The following is a 15103-nucleotide window of genomic DNA, read 5'->3' as shown; positions in this document are numbered from 1 at the left end:
ATAAAGTTTACAGCAACTTGACAAATACTACAAATATATACAAAATACTACAGACACTAATTATTCTTTAAATTTTAGACTATTCAATTTGTATTACTTATTTTTAAAATATTTGCTTAACTAACTTAATTAGTATAAAAGGAAGAAAAATATTTTTACTAAATAGTTTGTAGCATTAAAAATGTATAATTTGTAGCTTATAGATGTGTTGACATTTATTACTTGAAAATTATGAAAAACAACTTGTTTTTAAGTACTTTATTAGCTTACTTTGTTTGTTATTGTCTTGAGCTTTTGTACTTTGATCAAATATTTTTTATTTAAACTATTTTGTTTTTAATAAACACAAACTTTGTTTCAACATAAAACAGTGCATTTTTATAGGTTCTAAAATGTAAAGTATATTATTTGAATCAATTTTTATATTGGTTAAAAGATTTTTTTATATCATATTAAAAGTTTTTTTAGTTATTGGTCAGTTTTTAGTGGTAGTTACATAAAAACTTAATTAACTTTAATTTAAATGTATTGGTTATTCAAACATATATAGGTTATCAAAAATTTAAGCACAATTAAAAAAGATATATATATATATACTTCAAATATATATATATATATATATGTTCAAAACCTTTGCAGCAACAATTGAAAGCATATTTGTTTATAATAGTTCATATGCCACAGACAGAGCATAAGAAAAACACGAACATTTTCCGTTATAGCGGCGAATTTGGACAAGCGAAGTAAATAAAAAGCTTATGACATCTGCTTAATACTTAATTATTTATGTTGGCTAGTAATCGACAGATTACTTAAAACATCGAAATACGCTAATAAAAGCGTTCAAGCATAATTTTAGTTTTTTGTTTAACAATATTAATCTTCGACTTTATTAAACCTAATTAATGATAGAGTTAATGTAGTTATCGTTTTCTTTTTGTTGACAGCTTTAAGTTTATAAAATTTAAGTTTCACCTTTTTTGTTATTGACGACTAAAATAATTCAGTGTTTTTGAAAACTAAATATACCTTTTCTAATTGTGAATTATTTTTTACCAGCATGATATATTTTAAATTAGTTTCTGCGGTTTTATAACTTTCCTTAAAAAGCTGTTGAATGTATACTTTTTTATGGTAAATAAACATCAGTCTCAAACACTACCCTTTTAACAGTTTTCACAATTTACGCTAAGCTATTAGTTTGCTTTTTAACATGCAATTTAAGATTAAGTAATACTTTTTAGAAAGTTTAAAAAAAGTCAAAACTTTGTTTTTTTTTACGTTTAAGTTTGTATTCAAATGACCAAAAATATTTGTTGCAAATTTATACATTAAATCTATATATTTATTTAAAAAAAACTCTCCCTTAGTTTGTAATACACAAAGTTTTGATTTTATCTAAAGAAAATTTGTATCAAGTTTTTTATCGGTAGAACTAAAAATTGTTTAAAAAAATCATATATAAAGTTTGAGTTTTCGATTGTAGAGCTTTGTACCTATTTGTTGTCAAACAATTGCAAGCATACACAATTTAACTACAGCAGACTCTTTTTTTTTTGGGGTTTTTGTCAAATTAAAATTGTTAAATAGAAAGTATAAGCTTTTACAAGTTATATAAGGTTTTTGGAAAAAAAACGTGTGCAATTTTGTTTTAAAACTATATAGTAATAAATAAATTATCGCAATTAAGATAGATAAAAAATAAAAGTTTTAATCCACCGATAACGAACAACTAAACTAAACTACTTAACTCATCTAATTATAATTAAATACTGTTTAAAAAAAATTACGTAGTAAGATACTAGATTTTAATCTACTGATTAAAAAACTTAGTATCGTTATAGTTTACAAAACGGTTTACCTTTAAATTGTTACTTAAATTAAAATCCGCTCGTAAACTTTATAAAACTCATAAGATTTGTAAGACTAGCTACCTTGTTCGGTAACCGCTCGAAGCGGCACAGAGCAAAAAAAAAAGAGCAAAGAAAGAAAGTGAGCCAAAGATGTTTTCTGTCTCCTATACATTATCTCTTGAGAGTTGAAAATATTTGTTGTGGCCATTCTGGCTTTTTGCATCTTACTACTTTAGCTTGAGCTTTTACTTTACTATTGTTGAGAAGATAAAACCTTTTGTTACCAAGTTGCTTTCAGTTGTAATAAATTGCAGTAAGGTAAACAAGTTAGGGAAATACAAACTTAAATGTTTTCATAGCTAGTATTCAGAAATAAAAGCTAAACAAATACGACATAGTTTAAATCAATGGTGTGCAGTAAAAGCATCTAAACATTAAAAAATTGAAGTAAATATGATTTTTTAATATGAAGCACTTTTTTAGATATAAGAAAATTAAACAATCAACATAAAACCAATTATATCTTTTAATAGTGAAGTTAATCCATTTCAAGTTCTCACCATTTCTATTTATATTACTTATGAACAAAAATTCTAACTTGAATGATTTTTTTTCACCAAAAAAAAAACAAAAAACAGTGTAATCATTACTTCAAAAATGTCAACTAAATTAGTATTTCTCGTATAAAATGTTTTCAATTAACATTATAAAGTTTTTTAATTTGGTTGAAAGTGCTTACTTCTACACTGTTTATATTAAATTAATTTGCAGTTTGTTTTGCATAAAATAATTAAGTTTTAAACCTCATATTTTAAAACAAGTTTTTATTTTCATAGTTGTAATTTGAACAAAGTAAAACAAGTTTGAATTTGTTTCTGCAAAATAAAAGTTCCAACTTGTGCAGTAATATATTTTATTAAAGTACAAGTTTGATTGAGTATAAATCAGCTGTGGTCATTACAGTAACATTATTCATATCAATATAAGATATATATAGTATATAGATCAAGTTAGTTCATATAGTTTAACCAAGTTTTTTAAGTATTTGAACTTAGAGCAACAATTGTGATATAATTTTGAAAACTCATTTTTTGAAGCATGTAATTTTGTTATGTGAACTTTTTTTCAAAGTATATTTTAATCTTACATCACCTTGTAAAGCCATTCTGACCAAAAAAATTACTTATTATTTGATGTTTCCTGTTATTATCATTTGATCAAATATATTTCTGACAAATCTTTACAAGTGACTAGTAAAATTGTTTTGTAACATAAAATTTATTTAATTACACTGACAAAAAATGTACTATAAACAAAATTGAAACATAATTTATTTACAGGTTAGGTAATTTTAATTAAAGTAAGCACACACAGTAGCACATATTGTGACCCACCCATACACACACAAAATGAATTTGTGCATTCTATCACTGCTAGTATGCCTGTGCATTCAGCAATCTTGCAGTTACTATTATGATGACAACGATTATGACAGCACAGAATACAACTACCCCTATGACGGTGATTATGAGTACCCCGACAAACCAAAAAATAGAAGTTTGTTTCTTTGTATTATGTTAATTTGTTGTAGCTTTTTCTTAGCTACTTAGAAGAGTGTTGAAATTCCAGTGTGAATATTTTTGGACATTTGGTTCAATGAGAACTTTTTTTAGCTGATGCTTATATTAAAGTTATGATTAACTATTCATAAAAATATGAGTTTATTTTTCAGTTTGTAATAAATTTATTATTCCATTTAGATGGATGACATGTGAGAAAAGTTGTATAAATATTTACAAATAGAAATATTTGTAGAAATACAAAGTTTTGTACTTATCACCAAATTGTTGAAGTTTTTTGTTATGGTAAATCATTTTTTAGTGATCATTTTTAGATTTAAATTTAAAAGAGTTGTTTCAAAATGTGTTCTAAATTTAAAGCATAACACTTAGTTTTTTCTACTACTTTGATAATATTAATCTTCTTAATTTTATATAGAGTAAACTTTGATTAACTAATAAATGAAATATGATACTTTACTTTACAAGCTTTGTAATTTGATAGCCTTTTCAACAGACATACTTAATATCAATTTTAATTAAGTTAATTTTTAAATTAGTTCTTTTATGAGCAATGTGTATACTAATATGCTTAATATAAAAATTAACTTTAAGAAACTTGAAAACAATTTCCATATGATAAAATTATAATACAAAACTGACTTTTTATAAATTAGCACAAATAGTGAACAAACAGTGAAAGCAATAAATTCAAGTTCCACCGTTGTGTAATAAAAAAAAAAAAAAACTCTAACTTAAAATACTCTTTAAATATAATGATTCAAAATGAGATATACTAGTATTATGAAATAAAGTTTGCTTTCACTATAACTATAGGTTTATTGGAACCTCAAACCATTTTTGAATGAATTTTGTTATTTAATTTTTTTTTTAATTTTTTTATCTTGTACAGGTAAATATACTCTTTAAAAAACATACTAAAACTTAAAGAAAAATAAAATGTGTAGTAAAAGTTATCACTGAAAACAATTTAAAAGCATAAATATTATAAGTGTTTTCTACTCTATGTTAATTAAGTAAAATTAATTCTTTAATTTAACTAATAATCAATTTAGTATGTAGGTAAAGTTATGATAAATTCTGACAGAGTTGTTTGGAAACATGTTTTACTCACACTTACAAAGTTGACAGCTGCATATTTTAATCAAACTTTTAACTTAATGGATACTTAATATTGTGATTAAAACATCTACAGCTGTTTTCCCAAAACCCAAAGAGCAAAAAACTATTTTTACAAAAACAATTTATAATTAATACAAATATTAAAATTATAGCTGCTTTGGTTCACAAATTAAATTAAAATTATAAGTCAAGATTAAAAAAAAAGTAAGTGTTTTTGTTTCTACCCCAAATACACAGATAAAAACAGCTTTCATTCTTTAACACAATATAGTTGGACACATACATTACAGCTGCTTTTGTTATATTTATTGAATTAAGCCAACTGACTTTGTCTAATTCATTTGAAACCTCAAAAATTTTCAATTTTATAAGCAATTACAAGTTCTTAAGCCCTCAAACTTAAATCTAAAAATCAAATTATCCAATAAATTTATTAATATTAATTTGTTTGCCCAAACAATTTATAAGCAATTACAAATGCTTAAGCCCCTCAAACTTAAATCCAAAAACCTAATCATCCAATAAATTTATTAATAATAATTTGGTTGCCTAAACAATATACTGAAATTGTGTAAAATCTATATGTTTTTTTTTTATTTAATCATTACATATTTTACTTATTCTATCATCACAAGTGTCAACAATTGCAGTTGAAATTATCATTTAATTTGTTTCAAAACTAAATTTAATTGAGATTATTTTTATTTTTTGTTAATAATTTAAACTCTTGCATTATAAATGTCCACAGTACCAAATGGTGTTCTTATTGAAATTTTATCATTAAATTAAAGTCAATAATTAAACAATTCTCAATACTCACAGCTGCTTTCGCCCCAATACTGAAGGAACAGAACATAAAGAACGCCGACAGAGTCCTACGGCCCAAGTACAACGACATAGTCCGACTCAACTGCGGCAGCAAGGGCAACCCAAAGCCCAAGTTCCGCTTCTACAAGGATGGCAAGAAGATGAAGAAGAGTGACAGGAAGGGCAAGAGGGAGAGGGTCGACGTGAGGAAGACCATGATCATGATCAACAAGGCCAGCCCCAAGGACAACGCCAACTACTCGTGTTTTGTTTACAACGAGATGGGCAACTTCACCGTGAACTGGGAACTGAAAGTCAAGCCTAGAAGTGAGTCAATTGAAAATAATAAAGTTGATAATATGAGATCTTGAATATTTTTCTTTGAATCAAAGTTTTACTAGAAAATGATTTAATTTTATAGCGCATAAACAATTTTACATGAATTGAAATTGTATAAAAACCTAATACTTAAAGAATTATTTTTAACAAGTTAGTAAGAGATTTTATTTATTTGAATGTTTTACTAATATTTCATAAATTTTTATTTGAGTAATAAAATATTTTTTTTTTTTGCAGTTGCTCTCAACAACACTGATGGTGAGTTACATTTTATATATTTTTGTGGGAGTAAATTGCTTCAAATTATATTGCTTCATTTAAGCTGACTACACGGTTTTGATAATGTTCTCTTTTCATATACCTTATTTATTTGAGTTTAAATTTATAATAAATAATTTTATAATATTTATTTTTATTGTAAACTCTGAAAAATCATAATTTTTTTTTTGATTTTTACTTTATAGTCACATTGTACACTCAATCTATTCTTAATTTAGATATAAATTTAGTCCAAGTTAAAAAATTCAGTTAATATATAACAAATCTGATTCCATAAAATAGACTAGACTGTGTTTTCTCCTTTGTCATAAATCCAATAGGAAAACTTGTCTTTAAGAAATTAATTTATTATTACGTTCACTGTAATTAAGATCAAAAATATTTCTTAAATAATACATTGACGAAGGACCCAATAAACTAAGTAGGGACAACCAACTAATTATTTTTTTTTATAAAGAACCCCACTGGACAAAACCAGAGAGAATGGAAAAGACATTACACGCCGAACCAGCCGGCAACACGGTTCAGTTCAAATGTCACGCGGGAGGTGCCAATTTAACAGTGAGGTGGTACAAGGACGGAAAGGAAATATCCACCGACCCTAAGAGAAGGGCGGCCAGATTGGGAAGTTACAAGGTTGGTGGGAATTATAATAACACTATGTTCATAATTACCAAATTATTAAAAAGTTGAATTAAAAATTGATTGCTTTAAGGTTGATAGGACTTTTATAATTTGTAAAACCCATTTAAAGCTTAAGCATGGGTTTTTGGCTCTTGGTAGAAAAAATGTTGGTATTGGGAGATATATTTTAAATTCTAACTTAATTTTTTTGTATGTTAACACTCCCTTCATAGTTTATACAGAGAGTTAATTTTATGAAATAAAAACTGGTAATTGTTTAAAATGCTTACAGAATATTTACTAAAATTAAGATAATTGTAAGGTTTTGTAATTACCAGAGACCCGAAGGAAAAAGATATAAGGTGAGTGTTTTAGTAAAGGGTTTAGTTTGTGAAAAATATTTCATATTTTTATAGTGGTTTTGGTTGTGGTTTTTTTCGAGGGTTGGTAGAAATAGATATTTATATAAACATTGTTAATTGTTTCGAAGGGTGGGCAAGCTTTTTTCAAAGTGTAACTCCTCAAACAGTAAAAAGGGTATCACTTGTAATATCCTCTATTGGTTTACAAAGGAAGTTATCAAGCTGATTGAAAAAACTTCAAGCAGTATTTAGTTACTATAAAATTCCTCTATAAACTTTCATTATGTTTTGTAGAAAATGTTTTTCTTCACTACTGCCAATAACTTAATATATTTTGAATATTTTATAATCAATTAAAAGAGTATGTTAAGTTATAACACTGCAATGTCCGTATGACTTTGTTTAACAATGACTTGTATACCTGATCATATTTTAGACATGTTAACTTGTTATTGTGAATTGTAGAGACCAGGTGGAAAAGTAGTCGAGGTAAGTGTAACATGTAAGATTGGTGATTGAAAATATTTGAATTTTAATTACCGTTTGGTTTGATTATTTAACAATATATGGTGCTGTTTTAATAATATATTGAGTGTTGAAGCCCAAAAAACTCAATATGAGTAAAAAAAAAATTACATATTCTATTGTGTTAACAATCTTATAATAGATTATTTGATTTTAGTGTGATTTGGTTGTGATTTTTGACTGCTTTTTTTGATAGCTTTCTTGAATATTTTTCAAAGCATTTATAACTTAATTGATATCATACATGTAACAAATAAAGTTTTAAAATAAATTGGTGAAGTTGACAAACAATTCATGCATTTATCATTTCATCAAAAACTGTATAAAGAAGATTTTTCTATAAATTGTAAATACTTTTTAGGAAAGAGGAGATCTTCCAGCTTACTTCTTTGAGTGCAGAGAGGTATTACAAGTTTATTTTGTTAAAGATTTTATTAAATATATTTGTTTTTGAGTTTTTAAGATATACAGAAGTTTTGTTGTTTTATATATTAAGTTAAAGTTTTAGTTTGTTACAGTAGTAAAAAAAAAAACGAAAATATTTTTTTCAAAGTTTTAGTATTCTGTTTATTTAGTCAGCTATTTGTTAAGTATAGTGTACAATTGGAAATAAATATAATAGGGAATGGGTCAGTTCTATTGTAAAAATGAAAACAGTAGAGATGTAGAATGGAAATTTTTTGGTAAAAATAATGGAACTTGTAATTGCAACCGTGGAGTTAGTTTCAGATTTTTTGATTTAAAAAAATAGTTTTAGATAGTTTTTATTTAATCTATTTTCAATTTTTTTTATACTGAAGGTAGATTTTTTTTGTTAGTTACTACAGTTTTTATTTTCAGAGAATGAAGTTTATTCCAAAGACAATAGGAAATGCAGAGGTTGTGTTTTTGATTATTTTCGGTCTTACACATTTATTTTACAATTTATAAATAAAACTTTATCTGCATCCTACTGGTAGTGTTCAATATAAACATAAATTTTAAACATTTAATTTTATACAGCTTGTTAAGATTAATTTTAAAACCAGATTTTTTGTTAGCAACAACAAAAAAAAAAGCGTTTACTTTAACAAAACTTTAGTAATTTTAGTAAGATCATAAAAATATTGAAAATGTTAGTTTGAAAAGATTAAAGAACAGCTGATCGTTTTCTAGACAAATTTTCTCGAAACATTTTTAGATTTTGGTTTTAGAAATATTTTTTTAAATAGGGTAAGTGGCAATGGTGCTGCAAAAAAGACAAGTTCCAAGATTTTTGTAAAGGTTTAATAAACAGTACTGGACAGTTGGATTATTTGAGATATGATAAAGAACATTTGAAGTGCCAATGTAGAATTTTAGTTAGTTTCAGAGTTAAGCTAGTTGTACTAAAAACAGTAAATGTTTAGATGTAGTCTTAAAGTGATTACACAATAGATATGCGTTTAAAAGTACTAAAGAATATTTTTTGTTGTGGTGAATTTAAGTTTTATAAAATTTAAATCAAAGTATTTTGTAGCATATATTTATACTACTACTTGTAATTACACTTTCATATATATCATAATTTTTGTTAAGTATTCAGCAGAATTTACTTGTACTTGGACAAAACCATTACTAAGTTTGTTTACTTTTAGTTATATAAGCACAAACAACAACAATAACTGTTTTGTGTCTTTCAATCAAATTAATGAATTTTTTCTTCCACTTTATAATGAAACTAATCTTTCTGAGTTGACAGAATTGTGTTATATTTTCTCATATTTACAAAACACCTTCTTGCTAACATTTGACATCTTTTCAAGGTCGACGTGAAACCCGGGTTTTGTAACTCGTGCCTGGCAATCGTGCCTAATGTCTAATTGGTTTAATAAAATAACAATTAATGTGTTCCAGGTTGCAATGTTTTTAAGAAGTTTGTGTTTGGTCGTGTGGCATGGTAAGTCTTGATAGCTTTGTTGTTTGGCATTAAAATGTTTTTGTGTTCATTCTTTAATATTTATTCGGTTGTTTATGCTAAACTGATAGGTGTTTGTTAATTGCTTATGGTAGAAAATTTGTTTTGGTATATCTAAAACCCTAAAATACATTTCAACTTAATAGCTTATTAAGATTTATTTCACACAACAAGTAAATTTGTTACTACAAAATTAAATCAGAAAATTATAAAAGCCAAAAAACAAAGATTATGCGTCTGAAAAACAAACTGGTGTTTATAACTTGAAAAATATACAAAAAACCAACATAAAGGGGAGTAAAAACAAAATATTTTGAAAGCAACTTTCGGCACAAGTAATTTTTCTGTTGTTTTGCTTCTAATGACTGATGTGAGCCTTCTACATGTAATTAAGACGAACTGGTTAAAATTTAACTTTATATTGCCATGAAAAAGAGTTCGAGCTTTTATTATGATTTATACGGGCAGTTAATTAGAAATGATGCTCTTCTCTCAGCTTTCATTGTCTTGCTTTTTATTAATTAAGGTATTTTGCTTATGCTTTAATTTTTACTTGTTAGGGCTTTTATTAAGAAAAAACTTAATCACTTTGTTTTGGCTGTTTTTTTCTTGGATTTTATCAACAAATAGTTTTTGTCCTTTTATAAATTTGCAATACTTTTGAATAAACCTAAGGTATATTATATTTTTTAAAACTTTCGTTGACTTAAATTTTAATAGAAATAATTATAACAACTAAATTATAAAAACTTAAATTTAATAAAAAAACTTTGAAATATTTCAATTTTAGTGAGTTTGAATCATTTTGAAAAAAAACTTTACTTTTAAGCTTAAGTAAAATTTTCATACATTTAATCTCATTCAATTTCAAACTTTAAGGCTTAAAAAGCGTTTTGTATTTCGAGTCTGTTTAAAAACAATTTTTCTTTGGCTTATTTGATAACAATCTAAAACCAACGAGTCTTACTCACACACATAACAATAACAGGGTTGCTGTTCTAAGGATAAATTTACACTTGAATAATAAATTTATCACATTGTTTTTGAAAAAGTATTTGTTTTGAACAAATTTTAAAGTACATATATTTTTAATGTCTTATATTTTCTGAAAAAAAAAAAAATTAAACTAATTTAAATTTACCAGAAGTATTGTTTTCCAAAACAACATTTCGAAAACTTATTTGATAAAATCTCAAAAAAACTATCTAGCTTCGAATCTAAATAAAAATCTCGAGTTTGTTATTTTAAGATAAAAGTTTTTAGTCTGTTTGCTCAAAGTTTATTTTTATAAGCACTTGAAATTATCAGTAATGAAAAGAGAATCTCATTTAATCTCTGTATGGAGGGCTTAAAGTGTTTGCTTGGCTGTGAACTGAATTTTTTATTGGAAAACAAAATTTATGGTTGAATTTTGAGTTTGTTTTTGTTGAAAATGTTTTTGACTAGAACTAAAAAGTTGGACAATATTCAACTAATTTAAGTTGAAATCATATAAGCAGCTGTTAGATATTTGTTCAAGACTGTAAACAGTTGTTTATTTATTCAAGATTTATTAGAAAATATTGAATTATTACAACAATAATACCCAATTGCAGTTGTCAGAAATAAGTCTACTTATTAAAACAACAAATCTTTTTAAACGAACACACTTTTTTCAACATAGAAGCAAACACCTTGATGAACTTTGATATATTTTAAACAATTAATTCAAGCTATCAAACACAAAAACCGATATTTCGACACCGTTACCGCCTCAGAAACACCAGGAAAATTTGTTCGCACGAAACTAAACTATTTGTTCATCACCTCACATTGAAACCGGAAGTTGTATCGGATGTGACGTCATAATTGTATTTGAAAGTTCCGTTTCAAGGGTTGAGAGCCTGCCGCTTAAAACGCAGTCAGTATTATGTGTTTTTGCTAAAATTAAATTTTACACATGTTAAAAATGCTTGTATAATAACAGAATAGCATAACTTTTGTGTATGAAATTTGCCAAAGAGGATAACATGTTTCTGTTTTACTTGTTTGTTAAGGTACAAGCTCGATTCAGCCACTTAAAATGCAACTGAATAATTGTAAAAGATGTTTATTCTGTAACAGATTTGTCTTGAGTTTCATGAACTAATACAAATAAGAGGATTATGCAATTTGTTATGACTTCCGCCTCGCATAAAGATTAGGGCCAGTCTTGATTCTGACTGAAAATAAATACTTTTTGCTTGTTTTATGCACTTATTAATGGCAGTAATTTCAAACAACCCGAAGTTGTGCCTAGCTTGAAACTGTTCCCATAAGTATAAGTTACATTCATTAAATTAAAACTTTAGCCCAGTATAATTTTTAAATTGTGTTAAACGTCTTTTCACTTTATATTGAAGTTGAATGACAGTTGAGTATGGCGCACTAATGCAGAAATTTTGAGTTTTATATAGAATTTAGTATTTGTGGCCGTTGAAGTAATTTGATTAAAAGTTTTTATTTCGCTTTTAATCGAGCAAATAGCGGAAATGGCAGAACAATTAGCGGATAAATTAACTTTTGTACAATTTCCTGAAAACGTTACCGAGTGTTGAGTTACAAGTTAGATTTGGTGGTTTTGCAACTATTTCTATTTTTTTTAGTTAAGTGCAATTGAAACTTTTATCTATAAGAATCTATACGTAATTTATTTATTTTCACAAATTTTCTTGATACCCATCCAAATATTTTTCTTGCTATCACTCATCAAAATCTGCAACTCAGGTTTTTTCAACTATTTTTCAAATTCACCTTAAAACGGATATTGCTCCACGTTTAAAAAGTATAAATTAATTTTTTATGGCTTCCTGCGAACGTTTCAGGGTGTAAGGTTTCAAATTAAGAGCGGAAATTTTCTGACATTATAATTTTGTTAGTGATTGCAGTTTACTACACGGGTCATCTGGGAAAATTAGAAAATGTGTCTTGTACGCTTATTGGGTTTGCAATTAATTATTAATTTTTTTTCGGAAATAAGCAGGAGAAACTCATGCTTTATGTATTCGTGAGATTTTAGAAACAAATTAAAGTCTAAATTGATGGATTTGTTTTTCCGGTTCTAATTACAAGATGCGATTTCAAATAATTTAGAAAATTATGTTTTTGTGCATGAAAAACTTGTCAATTGTTACATCCTCTAACGCCTATTTTTCGTAGGCTAGTTTATATAAAAATGAGTCAAGGTCCAAAAACTCACAGTTGAAAAAGTTTAGTGCGAAATAAAACACTTGAAAAAGAACATAGCTTCAATACTTCAAGTACCATAAGCTCTACGTTGAAATCTCTCAGTTCAAATTACAAAAGTGTTCAAGTTGGGGCCGAACATTGAGATTTATTGCAAACTCATTAACTTCGCTCCCAGACATCAAGGCGCTGCGACGTTAAGTTGGGCTAACGCGGTGTTTATTGCGAATTTCGTTGAAAGTTTTCCCGCCAAAACCAGCTCGTTAGCTATCATGGCAACTCGCTGAAACTTAATTCCGCGCACAGGTGCCCAACCGAGTTTTTAATTAACCTCGCTGAGGCGCGAGTTAATTCGAAATAATTAAATTATTTTCTCGGGTTTAAACCTTAAGACTTGTGCGAAAGTTTCGTAATTTAATAAACTGGTGATTTATGTTTGCTTGATAGAACAAATATTTTCAATTTTGTTTTTGAAATAAAGCAAACACTGTTTTGAGTTTAATGTTTAACCATTAAACTGCCTTCTTATTTTTTTTCCTTTTTGTGCTTTTTAAGATCATAAAATGTTTGTTGATTGTTTCCTGTTAAACAAATTTATTTCCCTTTTTTGTTTGTTCAAAACTTATTAGTTCAGGTGTGTTTTGTTTAACTTCCGTTGACGTTTTTAATTGAACAAAGTTGTTTGTTTATTATAATTAAGCAGAAAAAATTGATATGTAGGACACGTTTGATTAAAAGCTAATGTAATTTGAAAAAAGTAGTGCAGTTCTATTTACTTAGCTGTTTACAATTTTTTGTCATTTAAAGAATAATTTATAAGCTTCTTGTTTCTTGATTTTTCTTTTTAGATGTTTGTTTGGGCGATCCATTATATTTAACTAGCTGCAATTGGTGTGTTTATTAAAATCTTTTGACGTTTTAAGTGCTGGGTTAGTTTGCTCATCATTCAAATTAATCCAGTTTACCCAGGTGTAAAGTTTCAATTTGAATTTGTTTCAAACGTAAACTGCGTGAAACGTTGTTAATCAAATCGGCAGTACATTCAACTCCATTACTAATTGTTTAAGTAATTGAATATTTGTCTGAAATTAAAAGTTCAACTGCTAAGCCGATGTGTGTTTGGTTTTGAGTTTACAAATTTACGCAAGTTATTGATGATTTAGATTTGTTGGTGTTTAATCATCAAGTTAAAAAATAGTTGTTGTTTTAAAAGTAATTGTTTTTCTAAAAGTATTTAAGTTTTAGTTAATTCTGCCAGTAAAAAGCAATTTAAAAACAACTTGTTAAAAAACTTAAAATGGTTTAGTATTGGTTTGAACTTGCTTTTGATGTACTGATAACAGGTTTTAATAAGTGATAAATTTTTTATTAATTTGTTGTTTATGTACTAGTTAGTCGTTAGTGTAAGTTAATATTTTCGTGAAGTTTTTAATAGGGGTAATTAAAATTTTAAGCACTTTGAACGTAAACTAACTTGAAGATTAAGGCGACTAATTAAACTTTTATTTGTATAAAAATAAGTTAAGTTACGAAATTTTTGTTTCAACAACCAGTTAAAAGGTTTACAAAGTTTGAAAGTTGAAACTAGTTTTGAAACTTGTTTAAATATTTTTCTTATTATTAAGTTCTGTTTGGAGATAAGTATTTGACTTGCACTTAAGTGCCTTGATGTACATGGTTTGAAGAAAAATATTTCATTTTAAAGAGCAAGACTAAGCTTAAAACTATTTTTTTGATTAAAATTTTATGCTTGATCTAATGAAGAGTTAGTTTACATAAGTTTTAACAAAAGTTTTATAACTGGTTTTGCTAAAAATTTTAAATGTGTAAAACTAAAATAAGCTAAACAGTTGAACTATTACAAGCAAAATAAATACTTCGTTTATTAGGCTGATGAATCTCAACTTGACATACGTAACTTTGATTAATTAGTTTAAATTCCAATATTTTCAATTCTAACTTCAATTGCATAAATCAATTAGAATATTCTCAAAAACAACTTTCTCCAAACAGTTTCGTCACGACAAGCAGGTGATGACGCTGCAGCAGGTGATTCTGGGAGACGTCGGAAAGTACACCTGCCAGATCAGCAACCACCTGAAAACCATCAGCCACACCTACGAGTTAGACGTCACAGGTACATTATTAAAAAATAAAACAAAAATTGAGAGTTTAATATTAAATAAAAACTAAAAGCAAAAGGTAAAAGTCATGATAAAAATCATAGTTTTAACATAACAATTAAGAAAGAAAAAGTAAATAAAATTGAAAAAGTTTTTTATTTGTATGTTTTAAAGCAAATAAAAGTATGTCTCTGATTTTTGTTTCAAGATACAACTTACCAACTATGTTTCCTGTGCATTTGTTAAATTTTTTATAAAAACAATTTTTAATATAGCATAAAACTTGGTGTAGATTTTATCTGCATTGATAAAGTCTCTGTTCACAGCCATCTTTTACAAGTTAATTTAT

The 15103-nt window shown here is 26.5% G+C and overlaps 1 protein-coding gene across 6 annotated transcripts in view; it reads left to right on the top strand.

Moving 5' to 3' along the window:
• Positions 1-3197: 3197 nt before the first annotated feature.
• The window catches only part of LOC145831331 (fibroblast growth factor receptor-like), a 58369-nt gene continuing 46463 nt past the window's right edge, over positions 3198-15103 (top strand). For 4 of the 6 annotated variants that reach the window (XM_082938548.1, XM_082938546.1, XM_082938549.1 and 1 more), the window contains exons 1-6: positions 3198-3410; positions 5378-5689; positions 5939-5959; positions 6438-6616; positions 6943-6966; positions 14645-14768. In XM_082938548.1, coding sequence (XP_082794674.1) covers positions 3263-3410; positions 5378-5689; positions 5939-5959; positions 6438-6616; positions 6943-6966; positions 14645-14768 — 808 coding nt within the window. In that variant the 5' untranslated portion in view covers positions 3198-3262. The remainder of the gene's footprint in view (positions 3411-5377; positions 5690-5938; positions 5960-6437; positions 6617-6942; positions 6967-14644; positions 14769-15103) is intronic. The other 2 variants (XM_082938547.1, XM_082938551.1) reach the window with 1 other exon arrangement.

Source organism: Thalia democratica, chromosome 3, assembly GCF_965202585.1.
Source record: "Thalia democratica chromosome 3, ktThaDemo2.hap1.1, whole genome shotgun sequence".
Taxonomy (NCBI): domain Eukaryota; kingdom Metazoa; phylum Chordata; class Thaliacea; order Salpida; family Salpidae; genus Thalia; species Thalia democratica.
The sequence above is the reverse complement of the archived record's forward strand: the minus strand, read 5'-3'. Positions and strand labels throughout refer to the sequence as shown.